The sequence below is a fragment of the Podarcis pityusensis genome (genome assembly GCF_964106645.2).
Source record: "Podarcis pityusensis genome assembly, chromosome: 3".
NCBI classification, from domain to species: Eukaryota; Metazoa; Chordata; class Lepidosauria; order Squamata; family Lacertidae; genus Podarcis; species Podarcis pityusensis.
Window position 1 is genome coordinate 96115748 of NC_138026.1, and position 25262 is coordinate 96141009.

Genomic DNA, 25262 nt, shown 5'->3' on the forward strand with positions numbered 1-25262 from the left:
AGACCGTCTGTATTTGGGTACCTGAAGACCTGACAGATAGTTAGCTGGAGAGAAACCTCTCCCATGGTCCCTTATTGCTGGATGTTTGATCTTTTCGCTCATGTGGCATTGTAATTCTACGTCCCAGATACGCTGGTGAATTGTAGTCCTAGCTTTCTCGAAGCCTGTCGCTATCAGGGTCTGCTGTGGGATCCCCAAGCCTTTAAGCTTTTCCAGCAGTGTAGCTTTCCATTTGGATTGGTAGGTATCTAATAAGGTTAAAGGTGCCAGCCCAACCGGGAAGAAAATAAGCTTTAGCCAATAATGGATCTTCAATATCCATATCCGAGTACTGATAGGAATTTGCCCAACCTCCAAACGGACCGCTATGTTGGATACGCAAGAGGGGATCCCCAGCAGGCAGCGGAAAAACTTAGTTTGAAATGCCTCTAAGAGAGTAAGGTTTTTAAAGCTGCAGATCTGGGATCCATATAACAATTGTGATAGTATTTTGGCAGCAAAGACCTGGGAGGCTGCCGGTATGTACTGGCTCCCTTTCCCATAGAAGAATCTTATTAACGCTTTGGTAGATCTTTCTGCATTTGCAATAGCATTATTAATCTGAAAGCGTCAGGAGCCCCTTTCCTGGAAGGTTACACCCAGGTATTTAAAGGTTGCTACCTGTTCTATTAAACTTTGGCATTTAGCTTTATCCTGAGCTGTTGCTTAAATATTTGGCACTGAGAAATCTGAAACCAGAACCTCTGCTGGGCTTTTCGTTCACATGTATGTGATTAGTAAAACTGAACTGAAGACCAAGCAGGATACTTTAGATCATTTGCCAGGCTGTTTCATATCTTGCTTCCCACTCACAGCTTCAGTACAAATTCTAGAGAGAACTTGTACAGCATTAATAGTCTTTAATCCTTCAGAAATAAAGGTACTGAGTTCAACTAAGGCATATATTTGTTAAAGACCTGATGTGTAGGCTCATTTCTGTTTCACTGCAAAGTGGAAGCAAACAATCACAGTTGAGAAGTTGGTTAGGGTAAGCTTCCCCACATCAGTATATAGACGTAGAGTGCTTCCCATTTTACTTTAAGCTGCTTACCAAAAGAGGTGAAATGGAGGAAGGTTAGTGCCATGTGGGCATAGTGGCAGGGTACTGTGCTAACTTCCCCACTGCCCTTTTTCATCCTCTGGTGTTCTCTTACATTACTATTTCATGTTGGCAAACGGTTCCATGTGTTTTTCTTTCCATTTGTCTCCCATGCTTTCTAATCTTTCCATTTTTCTCCCATGCTTTCTAATCTGCAAAAGACCCATGAGACTAGTTATTTCATCTTGTCTTCCCCTGAGCTTTAATTGAATTGCAGGAAGCTAGTGCAGCTGGCTAACACATGGATATTGGTGTCTCTCTGCTTTCAAGGGAAGTTCTTCCTGCTACCTTTATTTTTGAAAGGAAGTCCTTTAAAAAAAATCATATATATATATATATATGTGTGTGTGTGTGTGTGTGTGTGTGTGTGTGTGTCTAATAATAATTTTTAAAAGTTCCCTGTGTTATATTCCATGCACATTCGTTCTGAAGTCAGTGACTGAAGTGGATGGCAAAACACAGGGCCAATTTATATCATAATTGTGAAACTTTTCCTGAACTGAACAATTTCAGGCTGCAGGTGGAATGTTTTATGTTTATGTGATCACCTCTGGGGTAACATTTTTTTAAAAAAAATCTACTAGTATGTCAAGGAGAAGGGCTCACACTTATAACATGTGGAATAACACTTCCATTGTTTCAAGACTTTTATTAAATAAATGTGATACCAAGAGGCTGACTATTTCCAACCTGCTACTGATTTACTCTGTGACCTGGGCAGTTCATTTAACCTTTCTGTAATTTTCTGTATCTTTATTCAAGAAGGATAATAATACTTTATATCCCAGGAGTGGTGAGGACTAATTAGTTAGTGTATTACAATGTTCTATGTAAGTGATAAATATAATTAGTATTAAATTAAGAAGATAGTGTGCATGAATCCTCAATATGGTGGAAAGAGGGACTATCTGAAACAATGGTGCTTAACCTAGGAATTGCATGGAAAGGCTGTCCAGGAAATTTGTCCATAATAGTGAAGGGAGAAAGGATTTCTCACTTTATATATTATTGCCTGCAAATATTTTGTCCATAAATTATTATTTTTTGGCAATTCCTTCCCATGCTTTAATATTGCTTATGTTTTTGTAGTTTTGGGGGATATTAGGACATGTAACTCCCCTCCCACCTTGGCTTCCCTATGGAAATTATAACTGAATCACAAACTACAAATCAAAATTTGGCATCAGTGCCTGCATTGGCATCAAAAAATCAATAGGACCTATGGTTGGAAGTTAACTTATTATGAAACTGATTAGTTTGTTTCAAATCAGGATCCCTGGTTCATGCACAACACTGAGATTTTTTAAAAAAATGAAACTTAATTGGTCAGAAGTCCCCCTCCTAGTCACAATGGAGGAGGAGGGAAGATTGTGTAAGTTCACTGCTCCCCTTGGGCTTATTCAGACTTATCTAGGTAAAAGTAAAGGACCCCTGGGTGGTGAAGTCCAGTCAAAGGCAACTATGGGGTGTGGTGCTCATCTCGCTTTCAGGCTGAGGGAGCCAGCGTTTGTCCACAGACAGCTTTCTGGGTTATGTGGCCAGCATGACTAAACCGCTTCTGGCACAACAGAACACCGTGGCAGAAACCAGAGTACAGGGAAACACGGTTTACCTTCCCGCCGGAGCGGTACCTATTTATCTACTTGCACTGGCATGCTTTCGAACTGCTAGGTTGGCAGGAGCTGGGACAAAGCAATGGGAGCTCAACTGTTGTGGGGATTCGAACCTCCAACCTTCCGATCAGCAAGCCCAAGAGGCTCAGTGGTTTGGACCATAGCACCTACATAGCACTAAACCACAGTTTAGCGTAGCATGTGAGCCACACCAATAGGTCACTATTATTACTAATTTATTCCTTACATAGAGTTAGCAGCTACATTTGTATTTTATATTGAACCTGGCCTCACAGATTTCAGCATTTTATCCTACTGGCCAGCATTTGTCTTCAGATTCCTTTTATGCAGAAGCCCTTCATATATGAAGTTGTTCAAATTTCAGCTAGCAATGTCAGGAACGTGTTGAATATAACTTCCATTCTTTGTGGAGGAGTACACTTTGACACTAATGGTATTTTGTTGACAATATCTGTATTTATTATATGACTTTTTATAAAATGGTTTCTTTTCACTACTTCACTCTTCCAAAAGCAAATTTATATTTTTAAATGGTTTGTGACTGACCATGTTAAAGGGAACCGGTTCATTACTGCTCACAAAAGGATTTATTTTGTTATCATAAATCAGTTTTATTCCACATTTTTATTATTCTCCTGGGTCAGTTTCTCCAATTGGAATCAATACAAGTGTAAGTGACACAATCAATCTAGATATTTGATTGTGGATTTGACCCCCCCCCCCCCGCTGCTTAACTAGTCTCTCTACCATAGCATCTCTGGAGAACTGAGAACTCTTATTGACAACCATGAATTATGAACACCAATTCATAATCTTTTATTGTATGGGAGGATATACAACACAACTTGTATAACATTTATATTACAAAGCAGATTTTGTTGTTTTTAGGTTTCTTGGGGGATTAAATTTATTAAAAGTATGAATCTGTTTAATGCAAAGGGCCATGATTTGAACAGATACTTTGCATTCTAGGAAAGTTGTGTGGCATAGTTGCTTAAATTTTTAATACCTGGCTGTAATAAGAACATAAGGAAAACTTGCTGCATCAGGCCAGCGACCCATCTAATCCAGCATCCTGTTCGCACAGTGGCCACCCAGATGCCTTGTGGGTAACCTTCAAGCAGGAGGTGGTGAGCCCAACAGACTCTCTCCTCGAACAACTGATATTCCATCAACTGCTTTGTCATGGCTAAAATGGCCGCTGTTTCTTTAATGCGAATAAAGCTGGGTCAGCATGACTCAGCGGCCTGCAGCAGGTTGTATATATAAGTGAGAAATGTTAGTTTGTGCTGAGACTGGTGTTTGGGTTGGTTGGTTGGTTAGTGCTGGTGTGTATAGTTATTCAGTCGTGTTTTGCACAAAGACTTTTAAGAATAAAACTCTGCAAGGATATTCTCGTGGACTCTTTTTGTGCCGACAAGGGTCCGAGGACCAGGCTGAGGAGACAAAGGGAGGTCAGAACCTTTTCCTCCTTTTTTTGCTTTTTACAAACACTGACATGGTTTTCAGAAGTCTCACTGCCCCTAACCATGGAGGCAGAGCTTAGCTGTTGTGACTAATAGTCACTCATAGCCTTATCCTCAGTGACTGTGTCCAATCGCCCTTCAAAACCACCCATTTGGGTGGCCATCATTGCCTCCTGTGGGATCAAATTCCAAAGTTTAATTGTGCACAGTGTGAAGAAGTACTTTTTATCTGTCCTGGACCTTCCAGCGTTCAGGTTCGTTGGCGATCCAAAAAAATTGCACTGCTATGAATTATGGAGAAAATCTTTTCTCTATCCACTTTCTCCATGTTAAGCGTAATTCTATAAACTTTTGCATAACACCACTAATGACTGGCTGTGTTGCTTAAGTTGTTTGAGGTGAGCTCCCCAAAGCAAAAGTTCGACTCAGTAAGATTTACAGTAGTCTGGAGGACCAACATCATAGCATAAACTGGATTAGGTCATAATTAATATACTTTCAGTTTTGTTACATGAAGAATTCAGCATAATTTGGAGTTGTCTGCATCCTTCCTGAGGTAGTTTGAAAGTCTTTTGTAGATCTGAATTCCTCAGACCTACATCCATAGCAGAAACCTCTGAATTCACATTGAATACAGGATAGGCTGCAATCTTCACCACCAGCACCCCAAAGTTGATGTTGGGAAGGGTAGTTTAGCATGCAGTAGAGCTGTCTCCCCACCAGCCTCCATCAGCAGAGAGGAGTACCACTTTTGGTGGGAATGTGCTCTGCCTGAATTGGTGGGCAGCCAGCACCACCAGATCTCCCAAGGTTGTAGCCACTGAAAAGCCACTAAACAGGCCATTTTATTGCAGGAAGGCAGATACTTTGGATCTGTGGGATTTGCGGCTCTGCAGATCTTTCAAGGACTGGAGCTAGTACAGCAAAAAAACAGCCATACCCCCCCCCCCATTTCCACCTTGATTAGCAGGAGCTGATCTGCCACAGTTAGTGTAGATCTATTAGAGATGCCTGCACCACTGTCCCCCACCCTCTGCTCACATAAGCATCACAGTTCTGGTCTAATGCCAGATCTCACGGAGGATGGAGGCAGGGTTGGATCCTGGTGTGCTTCTTGTGTTGCTTGACCAGTGACATCTGGTTCCTCAGGAGAAGGTGCCCATGAGGTTCTGGGCTCTGGCCCTATAGGGCTTGGTAGCCTAGGAGGTTTTACTGGACACACCTGTCCAACAGCCTTGGGCGCAGTGGTCTCCTGTTCTTCAGGCACCTCAGAGTCCTGAATTTGATCTGGCTCCTTAGTTAGTGTCTTGGCAGCCTCTGGCTCTGTGTATAGATTACTTCTGAAGCACATTATGCTACACTAGCTGTGATTATATTGAAAAAGAAAAAAATCTTCAACTGAATTCATGCACTGTTCTTTGAGTAAAACTATATACAGAAGACAATAGAAAGGATAGGATATCTTTAAAAGTGAGGGGCACAGGACACTCTATATATTGTTTTTGTTTAATCTGGACATTTACTGAAACCATGTAGTTTCTGGAAATGGTTTAAGGTCTCATTGGCTTCAAAGAAAAACAGTGGTGAAAATGATCTAATGCTGTCATGTGTTCTGATTGCTCAATTAAGATATGCCCTGCGTGGATCCTTATTTTGTTTACCTTATGACATTGAGAAGCAATTAAATTCTTCCAGCCTGGAGAGGTGTTTGGTTAAACAACTTGTTAAAGAATTGGGACTTTGGGGATTTCTTGTTACAATATAAACAAAGGAACTTACAGGGTGTAGACCTTGGAAAGAGTACTCAGAGTTGAATTCACAAAGTAATGGACAGGAATATGTTTTAAGGGGCATAACTGACTTCTCTTGCATTAAGGCCACACCAATTTTCAAACACCTTGCTATGTACCTTCACTTTTATAGCATAATTAGAAGGCTTGAAATTCTGATCCAACTGCAAGAACAGCCAACTCATCCATCAACTCAAAACCAGTTTTCATAATTATTTGAAAGCACCATTCACAAAGAAAATCGCAAAGGCTGAACAAAAATGACATTAGACTTCTAAATGTTTTTGATGGTGCAGAGGCCCAATTTCCCCAAACTTGTAATTGACTGAAAATCCAATTTGCAAGAACCATGCAAATTAGACTACTTGTTGATAAACAAGTAAAAAAGAAAAGTACTGCCAAACAAACATGAGTTTTGTTTTACTTGATAGACAGAAAGAAAGATAGAAAGATAGCTAGACAGAGAACTTTAGTGCACAATTTTTTTCCTTTGTTTTCTTTTTGTGGCCCTTACACAACTTCACCTGCAACTCCTTCAGATTTATTGAAAACCACTGCAATAGAAGTTGATCAGTAAGACAATTTTAGCTCTTCCTCTGAATTAATCGTAAAGTGATCTATCTCAGCTAATTTTCCCATGTGTAAAGTGGGAACAATATTGGGCTGTCTTACAGGAATATTAGGAAGATGAATGTGATGAAAAATGCAAGATCTAAGGTTTTGTTTGATCTCTTACTGAAAAGTTCAGCTCAATGTGATGCCATTGTGATGAATTGGAGGAAGCAATTAAGGGTTAAGATGAAGCAGTTCCAGTTCAACAATCGTACAAGGAATTGAACCTTGTCGTTGTTGTTGTTGTTGTTTAGTCGTTTAGTCTTGTCCGACGCTTCGTGACCCCATGGACCAGAGCACGCCAGGCACTCCTGTCTTCCACTGCCTCCCGCAGTTTGGCCAAACTCATGCTGGTAGCTTCGAGAACACTGTCCAACCATCTCGTCCTCTGTCGTCCCCTTCTCCTTGTGCCCTCCATCTTTCCCAACATCAGGTTCTTTTCCAGGGAGTCTTCTCTTCTCATGAGGTGGCCAAAGTATTGAAGCCTCAGCTTCAGGATCTGTCCTTCCAGTGAGCTCTCAGGGCTGATTTCCTTAAGAATGGAGAAGTTTGATCTTCTTGCAGTCCATGGGACTCTCAAGAGTCTCCTCCAACACCATAATTCAAAAGCATCATTTCTTCGGCGATCAGCCTTCTTTATGGTCCAGCTCTCACTTCCACACATCACTACTGGGAAAACCATAGCTTTAACTATACGGACCTTGGTTGGCAAGGTGATGTCTCTGCTTTTTAAGATGCTGTCTAGGTTTGTCTGTCATTGCTGAATTGAAGCTACTCATGAGCAAACATGTAGACCCTCAAACCCGTTGCAAGTGTATCTACAATCTTATCCAGTTACTAATTAACTCCAGCATGGATCTTTAACCTGCAGTTGGATTGTCTGAATTTACATTTTCTGACTAGCGTATTTACCTTTTCCCATGACTGCACTGTAATGGCTTACATGTAATGTAGGTAGCACGAGGCCATGAAATGCACAGCAAGGCCTGCTTTGTTGAAGGCACCTAGTCTTAAATTCCTAACCAGAGAGTTCTACCTAGTCACCTTCCGGTGTGCTTTCTGCATCTATCACTTCACAGTTATTTCCAGATGTGTTATTTTTCTATTATGCTGCCTCTCGTGTTGCTTTGAATTAGTGTTTTTAAAATAGGCTTTAATGTTTTTAAGGTTGATGTGTTCTTTGTACATGACCATGAGCAATTTTGTTACTTGGCAAGGGGACTCTGAACTGTTAAAATGATTGGATTAGCAGCACAAAATGACTGCTGTAAATTCAGTGAATCAGAGTGGATATTGCCATTCAATACTATTGCTTCTTCACGTATACATTCATTCAGCGAGGTGAAGTATGGGATAAAGAGAACTCCTCTTTCTGAATGCAAAAAAGAACGAATTTAGTTTATTCTATTTCCTTTTCTATTACAGTCTTTGCCATGAATGGCTTGATGTTGTGCCATTTTCTATTCCTGTTACAATCTTTGTAACATGAATAAGAAATTGGAATGCTAATGCCTACCAGATAGTATTCCATGTCTGCTTGGTGCTATACTGCACTACTGTGACCTTTGCAATATTATGTATTCTGATTGGCTGTCCATTTCACCTCTTTCCCACAAGTTAATAAGGCTGTAAAAAGGAGAGAACTTGAAATGGCCAGCCAGTCAAATTACAGAATATTGAAAAGGTCAAAACAGTACAGCTCACAGGGAAAAAAAAATTACGGGAATATATGAGGCATTAAAATTCTTGTGACAATGATTATAAGAAGAATGGGAAAGGATGCCCATTTATGTTATTTCAGTCTAGTGAACCCCATAGGATGATGGACCCAGGACAGCAGTAATTCATGCACCAGCAATCCACTAGAGTTTTATGCACCTATTTACATGAATATTAAAGAAAAAAACATGCTTTAGAACCTCTTTCGAACAATTCCCTTACATTTGCATGCTCATTCATCAATAGGAGCATTGGGTGAAGCTTATAGTATGTGCCCATAATAGCACACTTTATTACCTCAGTTTTCACCCAGATAGATTGTCAGATAGATATTTTTAATCTATGCATATCATTTTATATAGAAACTAGCAGGATAAAATGGCAGTAGTAAGAGGCACCTCTCTACAAGACATGAGATTCCCTTCTCTACTAAAGGTGGGCAGGTTTCCCAAAGAAACTGTGAAATAAGCTTGAAATCTATCTGTTTATTTAATTTGTATACTGCCCTTCATCCGAAGATCACAGGGAAGTTCACATAAAAATACAAAAGGAGAACACAAAATGTGCGAAACCCCCAAATCAAAACCAAAGCAGTAATCCACCTCTCACAAGCACAAATGCCATCAAATGTCAATCAGCCAAAGACCTGGTTATAGAGAAATGTTTTTGCATGGCACCTAAAGATATGTAATGAAGTTTTCAGGCATGCCTCCCTAGGGATAGCATTCCAGAAACAGGAAGCCACCACAGAAAAGCGCCGTTCTCATGTTCACACCCTCCAGACCTCTTGTGGAGGATGCACACAAGGATGGGCCTCAGATTCTGATTGCAGGGTCCACATCAGTTCATATGAGTAGAGGTAGGTATTTTAGGTATGGCGGTCCCGAGCCATGTGAGGCTTTATAGGCCAAAACCAGCACTCTGAATTGGGCCCAGAAACTAATTCACAGCCAGTGCAGTCAGTCTAGGAATGACATTATATGCTTAAACCGTTTTGCCCTGGTGAGCAGCCTGGCTGCCGAGTTCCGTACCAGCTGAAGTTTCCAAACTGTATTCAGAGGCAGTAATCCAACCTAGAGGTTACCAGAGCATAGACAACAGAATTTAGGTTATTCCTGTCCAGATAGGGGAGCAGTTGGACCACCAGCCCAAGCTGATGGAAGGCTCTCCACATCACTTAGGCCACCTGAGCCTCAAGCAACAGTAAAAGATCCAGAAGAACCCCCAAGCTATGTACATGCTCCTTCAGAGGAAGTGTGACCCCCATCAAGAGGAAGCAACCTTCCATCCATCCGGTCTAGGGAACCACCCCTTAAAAGTGCTTCAGACTTATCTGGATTCAGCTTCAGTTTGTTGGCTCTCATTCAGTCCATTACCAATGCAGAGCAACAGTTCAGCACGTAACACTGCCTCCTTCAAGCAGGCAGGAACCACCCCCTCTCACAAGGAAGCATTAATCACCTCCCTGGCCAAGCCAGCTGTCCCCTCCCTGCTATTTTTTAATCACCCATGAGCAGCAAGGGTCCAGAGTGAAAGTGGTCACCCTGACCGATCCAAGCATCTTATCCACACCCTCAATTCTTACTAACTGTTTGACAGTGGAATTTGCTGCCAAGGAGTGTGGTGGAGTCTCCTTCTTTGGAGGTCTTTAAGCAGAGGCTTGACAACCATATGTCAGGAGTGCTCTGATGGTGTTTCCTGCTTGGCAGGGGGTTGGACTCGATGGCCCTTGTGGTCTCTTCCAACTCTATGATTCTGTGATTCTAAATGAAACTCATCCAACACAACAGGACTAGACAGTTCTCTGGACGCCCCTTGACCTTTATCTGCTGTAAAGTGGAGTAAAGATCCCAGTGGATGAAAACAAGCCACAGTGAGCTCCCATTGGTTCTATCACCTCCTTCAGCCCAGACTGTAAGTGATCTCTCACTACCCAGAGATGCTCTGCCAGATGACACAATGAGGATGCAATGGAGGCAGCAATGTATTGTATACCATCTTTGCTGCCTTCACTGCCACCAGCTAGGTTCAATGATGAGCCACCAGTGCTGTTCAACTGCATTTGACTAGAATTTTCCTCTACTCACATTTGAGCCGTCTCATAGCTTGTTTCCTTGTCCTAAGCTCTGGAGTATCCCAAAGAGCCAAGCAGGCTCCACAAAGCTGGAGAGTGCACTCAGGGTGATTCTGTCAATGGCCTGAGCCATTTGGATATTCAAGAGGTTGGCCAGGGCTTTGACAGGAGCACCAGGCATATCAGCTGGAAAATCCCCCAGAGCCATCTGGAAGCCCACCAGATCCATCAGCCTCAAGGGGGAGACCATCCTGAAAGGTTCCCTGCCTCTGCGGAGGGGGAAAGGTGTTGAAAGCAGAAACCTCAACAGGAAGTGATCTGGCCATGACAAGGTTCTGGTGTCAATATCACACACTTTCAGATCACCCTCTTCCTGCCCAGTTGAGAAAACAAGGTCCAGAGTGTGACCTGTTGGTGAATAAGATGTTGAAGTCCCCCAGAACCAGCAGTGTGGGAGTCCTCAGCATCCGTCAGCTCAGGCATGGAGATTGCTGGGCAGCAAATTGGGTTGTAAACCTCCTGAGTTTCCCAGAGGTAGGGGATTTGGATAATTACTCCAACCCAATCAAGAGCTTGGGAAAATGCTGCCACCATCATGAATTTATGAATCATAAATAAGAACAAAATAAATTTCAGCTTGTTTTGTAAGAAGTTTTTGCAAATCTTTATAGCCATTCCGTCATTATTGGCATTATTTTTTATCTCTAAAAAGCAGTCATCTCTGTGTTATCTCTGCGTATGGAAAATATTTTAAATCTCATTTATTACATTTAACCTCTATTGATCCTTTTTCACCCAACTTCCATCCACCGATTGCTACTCGGTACAAGTTCGTTATTTTTGCTTCTAACAAGGCACATAAAATTGTGCTTGACTCATAGTTAGAAACAGCAGAGTGGTGTGGGCTGTTTTCTAAATGAGCTTTTCCATATCTGTGGTTTGTACATTTCCCACCTTTGCTCACGCAGCGGGGGATATGATAGCCTGCAGACTTTTCTGGACTATAATACATCTCCTTTGTGAACCTCCTTGTATTGAACAAGCCCCTAAATACACTTGAGTCAAAGGGTCATTTATTTTTCACCCTCCTCTTCTCAGCAGGCATTGTGAGTCTATGAGATAAAAGTATTATTACTTTTTTTATATTTATATAAAAAAGGTTGCATGATCTACAGGTTGTAGGCAGTATAAGGAACAGAAAGCTGCCTTCATCTTCCCACTTCATTGCTCTCCATGGCATTTCCTTGTCAGTTTATTAGTGCTACTTACACAAACTGATCTTAGTGAACACAATGGGGGGCTGGCCCAGGCTGCCAAAGAGAGCAGTCAATCCAAAAGATCAGTTCCCATGGGTCTCTGCTTCAAAGGAAAACCTCACTTAGGTTGCATGGAACTTTTGCTCTGTGTGAATTTCTTGGAGTGCTACAATGATGATATAATTAACGAAAGATGGTGGAAGATCAAGGAGGGTTACCTTTCGGTCCTGGCATTTCTTTCCAACTGTGTTTTTCGCATAGGGACCCTAAAAGGTTGACCATGATTTTAAACCCCCCCCCCTTATTATTGCACTGGTCTGTTGCCCTAAACCCTCAGCCTAAGATTCTATTTGATGACACACAAACATTTAGAATGAGGCTACAAATACCCACCCACCCCCTCTTTTAATATTTACACACAGGGGCACTTTCTGCAATAAAAATGGAGAACATAGGATAATATCATATACCTCCCCCGCCCCACTCTATTCGTTGTGCTTGTAGAGGAGCACGTTTGAAGAAGCCATGAGAAGGAAAAGTAAATAAGTCTTAATTTATGGGTCATTTTTTCAATGCCTTGAAATGAAAGGATTTTGAAGTCCACTTTTCATTTACTTTAAGGGGAAAAAAGCCTTATTGTAATCTCAGTGATGTAATATTTAATAGCAGCTAGATACAGTGGTACCTTGGGTTACATACGCTTCAGGTTACATACGCTTCAGGTTACAGACTCCGCTAACCCAGAAATAGTGCTTCAGGTTAAGAACTTTGCTTCAGGATGAGAACAGAAATCGTGTTCCGGCGGCGCAGCGGCAGCAGGAGGCCCCATTAGCTAAAGTGGTGCTTCAGGTTAAGAACAGTTTCAGGTTAAGTATGGACCTCCGGAACGAATTAAGTACTTAACCCGAGGTACCATTGTATTGGTCGTATTTGGAATTCCAAAATGGGCCTGAGTTGTTTGGCTTCACTCAGTACTATTTCCCTTTAGTGACTTTTTTAAACTGCCCGTGTCGAGCGTTCCAGGGGGGTGCCACCCATGGTGTGTATCCCAGGGGAGAGGCACAGCGATGTCACCCCCCCCCCAGGGGTGACACCCGGGTCGGCCCGCCCCTACCGGACCCCCTTCCTCCACCAATATGTAGAAGAGAAGCCTTTTCTGTAGTTCCGCTATGCATTTGTGCTGGATTGGCTTTTGACATACCACTGTATCCATAAAAAGAACTTTGCTGGATCAGACCAAAGTCCAGCTTTCTGTTCCCCCCATGGCTAACCAGATATCTCTTGGGAAGTCCACAAACAGGACATGAGGTCAGTTGCCTGCTCTAGCTGTTCTTCACCAACAGCCACTTCCTGTAAATTTGGAGGCAGCATATATCAATCATGACTAGTAGCCACTGACAAGCTTATTCTTCCATGAAATTATCTGGTTCCCCTTTAAAAGTCATCCAGGTTAACTGTTTTCTTGAGGCAGTGGCTGTTGTTAGGGAGAGATGGTTGTATGAATTAGTCCCAAAACCAGGATTGCCTGCTTACTGAACAACTTTCTCCTGGCTCTCCATGAGGAAAGGCTGGTTCTAGAAGCTTCCTTCGCGGACATATCCTTGCTGAATGGAGTTGATAGTAAGGGGTTGATGAAAACATCCTGGTTGAGGATCCTGTCAGGAAAGGGAAAGGCTGAAACAAATAGGATAAATAATTGCCACAGTGCAAACCATACAGGAGGAAGAACAATTGCCTTGAAACTTCCCAGTATCCCAGGCTATTGCTAATATAGGCATGAGGCGCGTTCTTGTTGTCAAACCGCTGTGTTTAGAATTGCGAGTCAGGTGCAAAGAAGGACACATATGAAAAATGGAAAGAGGAATGCACTACCCACTTATACTCACAAATAGGATCCAAGCTGAGGCAAACTAGTCAGGAATGCCATCAAATGATATGAAATGCTTATCAGTGTCGCACTTTCTTTCAGGCTGAACCAATGTGGCTGCATTTTCCAGCCCACTGAAAGTCAAGTTTATGCAGTGAAAAGTGGCAAAGCTGCACACTGTGTGTCACTGCCAGCATGAGTAATTTGAGGACCTGCATTCTTAAAGAAAGGTGTGTGTGTGTGAGAGAGAGAGAGAATAAGATTTTCCTAATATTTTAGTTGCCAGTACTGCAAATTGTTTGGATAAGAAACCTTTGTTCTGTACATAATTCATGTTAGGAGATCTGTCACTGGCTCCTCAGTTGGAATTTGAAGCAGTGAGCAATTTGAACTCCTGCTTTGCCTAACTCATTATAAATGTGCAAGTTCATTTTTGGGGGGAGCTGAATAAAATGGTTATGTAATTACATACTTCTCATAATTATTGAGTAATTATATACTTCTCATAATTACCAAGTAATCATTCTGCTATAACTAGAACTTAATGTTACAACTAATTATATAATTACTGTGTATTACTGTTGTTATCTAGGCATCAGAACAAAGTGTTGCTTTGCTGATAGCTTTTTATCGTAAGCATTTTAAAACAAAAATACTAATATTTGTTGTGTAGCTGAAAGTGGATCTTACATACTGAACATATAGTGGAAAATAACACTTCTTGCAAGTGGGAAAAATGATTGTGTGAATGATTCATTGCATTTGTAATCTGTAAATGGGATAAAATGTTGCTCCTTTAAAAAATTGTATAATGCAAGGGAATATAATACATGAAAATTGTTACTGGCATCCATCTGTCTTGCGAGACAGTGGAAGAGTGCACCTCAAGTGAAGTCAAATTGTTGGAGAGTTATAGCTCCTGATGTGGTTGTAGAGACCAATATGGAAGAGAAGTGTTCAGTTGCAGCTGGGGCAGATGAAGGCAACCAGTTGTGCTGATGCAGGTGTACTATGGCGTTGTTTCTTTGTGCTGCTCCCAGCAGTCATTTCTCCTCTGGTCACTGCTGTGGAAACACAACCTGAATGATTGTCTCCAGGCACTGCAGTCATCTTCAAGGGATTCCCACATGGCAGGGTTAATGTTCATGGCCTTCATGTCATGTTTGCAGACACCTTTGCAATGCAGAGTTGATATACCAATGAGTCTGGTGTTTGAAGCCAGCTCCATGTAGCTTACATCCTAAGGGATCCTGCCATCTTCCATTCTGTGGATATTACCAAGTCAGCATAGACAGGAGTCTACAAACAAGCTGGGAACATGTGGGTTTTGGAGGGCACATCTTTGTTTGAGACTCTGTCCTGCCATGTGATGCCCAAAAACTGATGCAGTGCATGTGGAAGGTGTTGAGGAGTTGCTCATGGGTGTGTGTAAGTTTCCTAAGGCTTACTGCCACAAAGCAGTGCAAGCCTGGTAGTCCTTCATCTTGGTATTGGTCATTAGCATAACATTCTCCCATATGCTTTTGGAGAGGTGAGCCATTGCCATCACTGCCTTGCCCAATACGCTTGTCGACCTAAGCTGCGATGGAGATGTTGCTGGTTATGGTGGAGCCCAGGTAGACAAAATCGTCTACCACCTCAAGTATGTAGACACCATTTCTGATGCATTCAGTGCTGGGGACGTCCTGACCAAGGCTGTTGGTCTATATCAAGGTGGTCTAAAATGCATAGCCTAGTCCAGGTTTAGCCAAGATGTGATGGACTCAAACTTCCATCAGCCTCAGCCATCATGGCAAATGATCAAGAATGGTGAGAGCTGTAGTCCACAACTTCTGGAGGACACCATGTTAAAAAGGTAAAGGACCCCCGACAGTTAAGTCCAGTCGTGAACAACTCTGGGATTGTGGTGCTCATCTTGCTTTACTGGCCGAGGGAGCCAACGTTTGTCCGCAGACTGTTTTTCTAGGTCATGTGGCCAGCATGACTAAGCTGCTACTGGTGAAACCAGAGCAGTGCATGGAAATGCCATTTATCTTCCCGCTGGAGTGGTACCTATTTATCTACTTGCACTTTGACATTCCTTCGAACTGCTAGGTTGGCAGGAGCTGGGACCGAGCAACGTTGCGGGGATTCAAACCGCTGACCTTCCGATCGGCAAGTCCGAGGCTCAGTGGTTTACATCACAGCGCCACCATGTTAGCTGCTACTATAAAATATTTGCTTTCCTTCCCAGTTTTACATCATAAACAAGTTAAGTGTGTGTACCCTTCGGTGTACTCTTTAGCCATAATTAAATGCTTAATGAAGTTCTGGTTGCTGATATTCTATAGTATTTTCCTCAGATTTTAAAATAAGTCAGCCACCTTTGAATAAATAAAATAATCAACAACCAGGCACAATAAATTAGGTCTGCTGAATAAGAACAACCCAGTAACAGCAGAAAACACAAAAACCCCCTCATTTCCACTCTCTCAAACACCCTCTCACCTAGGCGATTAAACCCACCCCCTTCTACAGACTCTTGATACTGTGATTTTTCAGCCAGAACACACCCACATTATGGTTTTCACTTTTCCAGCCCTGTCTGCAATGACAATTGTTCTTTATGACTTACAGCTTTCTGTTAATGATCATGTGTTTTATTATGGAGAAATATTGTAACAATTTGTTGTTGTTTTTAACATGGATGAGTTTTAGCAGCCAGAGAAATTTTTAGCCTTTTCTCTCTTTCTCTTCCAGCTAATGGCAATTATGATATTTTAAATGGGACACAAAGTTTGCATACCAGCAAAGAAGCAAATATCTGGGTGCCCATTGGAGGACTAATTCCGTTTTCAAACTACACAGTTCAGGTGAATGCTTCCAATAGCCAAGGCTATGTGATGAGTGATCCTGTGATGACCACCACACCTCCTTCAGGTAAGTATGATGAAATGTTCTCCACTCACTCCATCACAAGTAAAGCACACAAACATTTTCACGAGAGCAGTTTCTGGTCACAATTGAATATTTGAAGGTGGGGTGCAGTTGTGCTGTCACTGCCCTCTTCGCCCCAATATGCACTATACATTTAAAGCAGTATCAGACCACTTTATAAACAGTCTTGGCTTCCCCCAAAGAATCCTGGGAAATGTAGTTTGTTAAGAGTCCTGAGAGCTGTTTGGAAACACCTGTTCTCTTCACAGACCTAACAGTTCCCTGGGAAGAGAGATTGACTGTGGGACTTGTAGCTCTGTGAGGGGAATGGGAGCCTGCTAACAACCCTCAGTGCTGTCAACAAACTACACTTCCCAGGATCATTTGAGGGAAGCCATGAAGTGATATGCAACTGCTTTAAATGTGTAGTACAGAGCGGCCTTTATTTCCATCCTTGTTTAGGTAGGCAGTCACCAATCTTTTTGGAAACATGAGAAACTGTTTCAGGTGCCATCCAACCCACACTGCAAGCAGACACAAACCACCCTTTGCACTGCAGACCTCTCCCAATATGGGTGGGGCTGTGTTTTATTTCGTTTTTCTTGGTCAGCTGCTAGCAGCCCAAACCTTGGCCAACCCAACCTACTTCCCTTCCTTGTTCCAGAATGGTGTTTGCAGTGTGAGCTAGGGGTGTGTGTGTGTGTGTGTCTGGCTGTGAATGAGAGGGTAGTGGTGCTTATGACACAGAGAGAGAGACTCACAAAAAAGCAGAGCATCTTTAAAAATGGGCATATATTTAATATTTATGCCAACTTATTCTAGGAATTATGATATAGCTTCTTTCATCATTTGATTGTTGTTGATTACAATTAGGAAACGTATAGCTTTGAAATGATCTTTTTTATGACCTTGTGGTACTTTAAAAGCAATACCTCATTGATTAAATAGGTTTTAGTTCATGCTTCCTTTTACTTAATGATCTGAAAACATATTATCCTGATTTACACATAAAATCATGCTGAAAAGCATGTGGCATTCACTAGACTATGTGTGTTTAAGTAGAATTAAATTAGCACTGGAAGTTATTAAAGAAATTTCCCATCCCGTTGTCCAGTGGACTGTGATTCGTACTGAAATGAATAATAAATGAACCAGCACATATGAGAAAAGCACTGATATATAGGACATTCTATAATCCATATTTACCTTGCCATTATGTTTTATTATAATAATTTTGTTTGAGTGCATTAACACTCTAGGCCCTAATGCCACATTTTAAAATGAAACAGTAAACTGCGGCACTCTGTCGCAACCAGTTGGTAAGAGGAATTTATCAGATTTGCAAGCTTAACTGAAGGTGATCTGAAGACTTTGGCTTAAAAGTCCAGCTTTGGAGGGCATTTGGGTATGTGCTGGTTCTCTTTCTGAAAGACAAGCATTCTTCACGCAGGCTTATCCTTTTAGCTGATCCTTTTAGCTCTGTTCCCAAACCAGTGCCATTGCATAACGCCACCAGCCAGGAATTGGCACACCTAACCAGGATGTTTACTTGATTTATAGGGTGTGGGGTGCCAAAAAGCACAAGAACACGGTTCATAGTGTTACATTGTGGACTTTGCTTACTGAATCAATATGTAGTGATTACAATATCATTTGCAGCCGTTGGGTCATCCAGAATTCTTCTTTGGTGGCCAAGTGTGGTGACTTCTGTGGCTGATATTCCTGACCCTTGTAGTTGCAGTGATGAATACAGGGACCTAACACATTCCTTTAGTGTATATTTCCTCCAGTTATTTCAAATCACTGTTCTGCCTTTGATTCATTCAATCTTCCTCTACAACAGCTCTTGAAAGTGTGTTAGGGAGGTAATGATCCTTTCTTTATCTTAACTCTTTGTTTTTCTCACAAAACACATCCTTTACACCAGAAGTGTGAAATGTAGGAAATACGTTTATTTGCATGAGATGGCTGCTTACCAGATGGTTTCTATAATCTGGCTAACTTTGGTGTAGATTGGTATTGTGCAGTTTACTCCTGCCACCCCCCTGCCATTCTCTTAAAGGGCAGAAGCAGAACTGTAACAATCAATTACTATCCCTCCCCCCCCAAAAAAATTTGTTCACTTAATTGAAGGGCATGTGTAGAACTGTAGGCTACAAAACAGGGGGATGTGTATATTCTTTTCCAAAAGAAGCTACCTTTTGTGGCTGTACTTACTTCGCTAAACCGTTTATTAGGCATTGCAAATATAGGCCATCATAAAACATCCATATAGAAAATTTTAAAATATATACAAATAAACAGCCATGCAAAAAAATGTAATAATATTTTCATTGGAGTTTATTCCCTCTAAATAGTGCAATTCACCACTCTAAGAGATACTATTGATAAAAACTCAGCCACCCTTGCAGATTTTGTGGCTGTGTTCAGTGTTCTCTAGCAGGTGTTGAAATCACAAGGTTTCATATCAGTTAATGAAGAATGGGAATTGAGAAATATGTAAAGGTTTGAACTGAAAGCATGCCTTAATTGCTAGGATTAATCCATTCATTTCCCTGTGATAAAATGGGAAATTGGTTTATTTATTTAATTTGAAGCAGGCTCCCGTGGAGTGAACTTGTTTTGAATATTTGGTGGATATCCCTTGATTTGGACACTAGCATATTTGACATGGTGTTTGAAAGAACAAATGATTTACCTGTGTAATCTAATCAAGAGAAATTATTATCCCAAATGTACTCTCAGCATAAAATCTATTGATTTGTTAATTACTGTAAGTTCACCAAAAGGAAATGTAATTTATTGATATGAACAATAACAATTCTTGGCTAGTAGTAATTTTTGTGCAAAGTGTGAGTTTTTCTATTTGCAATAGTAAAAACAAACCAAAACACCAACATGATACTTTTAAATGTTGTTATTTTTAAAATAAAATCTTGGATAAAAATTAATTGTATAATTATATAGAAGGTTAATGGAAATTATTTGTATGTGACAACAAAATACAGCTGTTAAAAAGTGTAGCATTTTTAGACTCTGGATTAGTTTGGTTATTTAAAAGATTGCCATGTAATATTCTTTAAAATTTTAACATAGCAAGAAAGACATATTTTGAAGGTTATTGCATAGTAATATTTTAAATAACTGAGAATAGTGTTTAGAGTCATTTTTAAAAACATCTCTTAAAGATGGGGTTACATTTTTATCAACTATCCTCATTCTTTCAGTGCTGGTTCAAGAGTTCTTAGAAAACAATATAAAAAAATAAAATAAAAACAAGATCCAAATATGAATCCATAAATATGAAACTTTGTTGTGACCCTTCCCCTGTAGAGGTCTTGAGTTACTAATGGGGTTAAGAATTCAACTCTTAATGGGACTTGGTGCATTAGTGTTTTGTATGCATGGAATTTGGCATTTGGTTTAATAAGTGGTTGACATTGGTGATGTCCCTTAATTTGCTTAAATCTAATTGGCTCTTTTATCAGTCAAACCTGTATGGATTGGCAATTGATCAGAAAGGGTCAGCCATGACTGTGCATGTAGTTAAATGATGGAACCACCAGCTAAACTCAGTGTTGCATTATAATAAGCTGAAACCAGGAAAACAAATGATCTCAGAGTTGTAAAGCGAAAGAAAACAGAAGTTTTGCCTGATGTTCAAGTTCAGAACAAAGGCATTATGGAGTGTATAAATTTTAAATACACTGCATTTGGCCTCAAGACTTTTTTTTCCAGAGGAACTGAAATCTTGTCTGGAACTGTCTTTGTTACATCAAAGAACTGCATAGAAAGCTAAAAGAGACAGAAGAAGCATAAAAGGGCATAGTTTAAAATGATTAGTGACAAATTTCATACTGCAGAGGTAGAAATAGTTTTCTTCTGAGCTCTCTTTTTCCCTAAAATGAATAAATTCATCCCATTAATCTTGTCCTAATATGTTTCAGGAGGAGTTGTGTGTGTGTCTGTGTGTGTGTGTGAAGCTCAGCAGAATAATCAGGCGCTGGCATTCAAGCAATTTTGAAATTAACTCAAATAAATAGCAATTATGGTCTTTAAAATAGCATGAAGAAATTTATGTGACCATTATACATTCCATTATAGTTGTCTTGTGGGATGGTTTCGTTGTTCAGTGAGAAAGACAAAGGAGGAGGGTGCAAGGAAGAACCTACTTCTTTGAAATGTATGTTGTGCTAGCTCAGTTCAGTAGGCAATAGAAGCACATGCCTAGGATGTCACAGTTCAAGTGGCACCAGGCTCCCCTGGAAGACTGTCAAAGTAGGAGCACATATGTATCCCCAGACCAGAATCCCCAGGGTTTTTTTGAGGGGGAGTGAAGGGGGCAGTGTAAATGTTCTCTACCATTTTCTGTCCTATTGACACTTGCTAGATCTGCAGTGTATTATACATGGGGCTCCCTTTGGAGATGGTTTGGAAACTGCAGCTGGTGGAGAATTCAGCAGCCAGGACATATAACACCAACTCTGGCACAACTGCACTGGCTTCCACTTTGTTTCCAAGCAAAATTCAAGGTGCTGCTTTTGACCTATAAATCCCCTTGATCAGGAGTCCGGTTTGATCCCACTTACAATCCCCATTCCGATCTTCCTGCTCAGTTCAGGAAGGATATGTGTTGGGCTGGCTCTCCACTAAATAGGGCTTGAGTGTTAGATGTAGCCAGAATTCTTTAACTCCTGAGCTTCATGGAAGTGTTTTATCAATGCAACTTTATTTCATTCATTACATTTATATCCCCCCTCCTTCAGCGAGATTAAGGTGGCACACATGGTTCTTCTTCACTCATTTTATCTTCTTCACAACCCTGTGATGTAGATTAGCTTGTGAGAAAGAGTGTGACCTGCTGAACTTTCAAGTCATGTCTTCCCAGTCTGCAAGCTAACCACACCACCCTGGCTCTTACTTTACAATGGGAGCATTTAAATTTCCCAGTATTAAATGCATGCAGATAGCAAGACATAATGCCTTACCCTTTAATATATTTCCACATATACATTCTGTATGACAGTTCAGGACTCAGAAGGAAAGACTTTATGTAGATGCAATAATAACAGTCTGCTTTCTCAAGAAAGTGTCATCTTAATAAACTGTCAGCAGAGGAAGACATCATGATTTTATTTTTAAAAAGCAAAAACGCTGCATTAATGTATTTCTTATGCTGCTTGCATGGAGCTCGCTACAATGCAGAGGTTAGTCTTCTGATTAAAAAAATAATATTCAAGCAAAATGAGCCAAATATCAACTTTTGAGGTACTAAGCATAGCAGAGGAAGCTTTGAAGCTTTCTTGCTTGCAATAGCCTCAGCAAGCCTCCAGCAGAGACGTGGCTCCCTAACACATTTATGTACGCTCATGTGGGTTATATAGACAAAAAATGATAACAAAAAGGAATTCTCTTAAGTGCATCTTGAGGGCATGAATTGTGGGGTTTAGCGGAGAAGAGGGGATCAATCACTGATCCCACCCACCCCCACTTTACCAGGGGATAAATAGTGGGATATTGTTCCTTAAGTATGATTTCCATAAGTGTTCTTTTTTTCCTTTTGGCTTTTTTCCCATTTTCAAAGGCAGGCATTCTATAACTTTCAGGTTAAAACCAATCCTGTTTGAGATGAAGTAGTTTGAAATGAAATAGTAAAATAAAAAATGGAAAGAAGAAGACATCAAATGCTTGCTTAGACTTTTAGGATTTGCATGCATGTGTATTGTAAGATTGTGGTTATATTGCAGCGGGTTTGCCATTCTTTTAGCATTGGATTTTGACTTCTTTATAATCATGCTCTGGTCATTACAGATGCTCTTTTGGTATCCTTTTGTGGGGCTTAGTCTGGAGTTCAGCTGCATTTTTTTACAGCTTTCTGATCCTCACAATTCGTACAAGCAGGATGGTACTGGACCCTGGTTGTCCACATATGTGTCAGAGATCAACGTAGGCTGCTGCCTCACACTGGCAGAAGGAGGATCCTGGCAGAAAAGCCGCTGAGACTTTTGCTTTGTTCCTACTTGCTCACAACACTGCTGAAACAAGAAGGCTTGAAGTTGTCCTTTTGTCATGGCTTAAGTGAGCTATAAAGAAGGACCATAAAGAAGGCTGATCGCCGAAGAATTGATGCTTCTGAATTATGGTGTTGGAAGAGACTCTGGAGAGTCCCATGGATTTCAAGAAGACCAAACCTCTCCGTTCTTAAGGAAATCAGCCCTGAGTGCTCACTGGAAGGACAGATCCTGAAGCTGAGACTCCAATACTTTGGCCACCTCATGAGCAGAGAAGACTCCCTGGAAAAGACCCTGATGTTGGGAAAGATGGAGGGCACGAGGAGAAGGGGACGACAGAGGACGAGATGGTTGGATAGTGTTCTCAAAGCTACCAGCATGAGTTTGACCAAACTGCGGGAGGCAGTGGAAGACAGGAGTGCCTGGCGTGCTCTGGTCCATGGGGTCACGAAGAGTTGGACACGACTAAACGACTAAACAACAACACAAAGTGAGCTATCTTCATTATGGGGAGGAGGGTAGAATGTTTCACCCCAAAAGATGTGGTAGTTTTACTCAGTACCTTCCAAGTGAGTGGCCTGTGGTATTCTGTTTAGACATTGGAACCTTGGCTTCAGATCCACTCTTCGTTGGAATGTTTGAGTTGCAAGAAGGACACCAGCCTAAGAACACAGAAGCTGCCTTATACTAAGACCATTAGTCCATCTTTTTCAGTATTGTCTACACTGGCAGGCAACAGCTCTCCTGGATTTCAGACAGGGTTCTCTCCAAGCCCTACCAGGAGCTGCCAGAGATTGGACCTGGGACTGCCTGCATGCAAAGTAGAAGCTCTACCATTATTGGCGCTTCTCCAAACTGTACTCCAAAACTGTGCTCACTTCAGAATCCAAAGTGCATATGCTGAAAACAATTGTGTTTTAAGTCACATCAGTTGTGATTTCACTATAAGTGTGGTGTAATCGTTGGATATTATAACCATGAAGTGAAAACAGTACACTAAACTATTGAAAAAATATCCTTGTTTGGATCAATTGATAGACTTGAACTCTTTGGCATTTAATAATAATAATAATAATAATAATAATAATAATATAAAAAATAACAACAACAACACTGCATGACCTCTCAAGATCTGAAATGAAACGAAAATAAATAGTAGCTTAGGTCTGTTTTAGTGAGGAAAAACATGAACCTGCTTTACCTGTTCCTTGCCCCGCTATGAGACATGTTCTCTGTGTTTGGTATGGACGGCTTTTTTAATTTCTTAAGAACCATCAAATGATAGAGGAAAGAGGTTCCTGATAATGATACTTTTCATCTCTTAATGTATCCTCCCTTATGTAACCAGAGTTGGCTATAATGCTTTGTCTTTTACTTTGACATGTAGGACAAAACCCAGCCAAGCTGTTTTGAGTTTTTGCTAAATGACACAGTGCACCCAAAAAAAACTTGGCCTAGCCAATTTCAAACAGCCACACAATAATTCACTTGCAAGAAAAATAAAGGATGGTTGCTAAAAATGAGGACATTAACATAAAAACATTGATGGCAAGTATTAAAGGTACGTGCAGCACCTGAAACATTACCCTTAATTTGAGAAACATCGTGCTTTTTTTATTAAATCTATATTGCCATTCAGCACTCTGGCTTTTCTTTGTAGAGGCTATGTAGGGCAGTTACTTTGACAGTGGAGATAAGACCATGTTATCAAACTGAAAATGTGTAGATATTGTCAAACTGCAGAAACCAAAATACCGTATTTTTCGCCCCATAGGACACACCGCCCTAGTTTTTTTTGGGGGGGGGAATAAAGAAAAAAAAATATTTCCCCCCCAGGCACGGGGCTGGCGCGGGGGAAGCCCGAGCTTCCCCCGACCCCAGCCCCCAGAACAGCCTGCTATCCGCAAGCCTAGGGAGCCAGTACCGGTCTCCCCAGGCTTGCGGAGAGCTGCGGGAAGCCCGGGCGCGCTCTTCAGCGCGCCCCAGGCATCGGAATGCAGGCAGCTCTGCGCAACCTTTGGGAGCCCGGCGCGGCTTCGCACCGGGCTCCGGAGGGTTGTGCAGAGCTGCGCGAAGCCCAAGAGCACAGGCAGCTGTGCGCAACCCTCCGGAGCCCGGCACGGCTTGGCGCTGGTCTCCCAAGGGTTGCGCAGAGCTTCCTGAAGCCTGGAGAGCGAGAGGGGTCGGTGCGCACCGACCCCTCTCGCTCTCCAGGTTTCAGCGAAAGCCTATATTCGCCCCATAGGATGCACACACATTTCCCCTTCATTTTTGGAGGGGGAAAAGTGTGTCCTATAGGGCGGAAAATACGGTAAACACAACTTTGGTAATATGTTAGTCTTCCTCCCTAGGTATTGCATGAGCTGCTGTGATGTCAGAGAGACCATAGCTGGGCAACACAGAATCTGTTCTTAAATGTAATCTTAGGATATCCTGTGAATTGCATGTACAGTATCATGCCAGCTGTGTTATGTGTGGTGTAGTGGATCGAGAAATGGACTTTGACCATGATTCCTAGGTTCATGATGCTTACAAAGTGAACTTGAGCTGGTCACACATTCAGGTGTGCAGTTTTACGTTGCTAAGTTGTACATCTTCATCATTGACTTGCAGTGCCTTCCAGGAGCTATGATGGGACAACGTCTGTGGCCCCTGGACAGAGATGCCCTGGTCTCAGTCCACCCTACCTTACAGGGTAGCTTTGAGGATGGCATGCACACCATCATGAGTCTCTTAGAGCAATGTACTAATTAAATAAACAGTGATTGGTGGTTTCTTG

General features: G+C 41.5%; 1 protein-coding gene across 5 annotated transcripts in view; it reads left to right on the top strand.

Moving 5' to 3' along the window:
* Window positions 1-25262, top strand: part of USH2A (usherin) — a 440966-nt gene that overhangs the window by 248285 nt on the left and 167419 nt on the right. For all 5 annotated transcript variants that reach the window (XM_081000469.1, XM_081000470.1, XM_081000471.1 and 2 more), the window contains exon 38: window positions 16296-16475. In XM_081000469.1, coding sequence (XP_080856595.1) covers window positions 16296-16475 — 180 coding nt within the window. The remainder of the gene's footprint in view (window positions 1-16295; window positions 16476-25262) is intronic.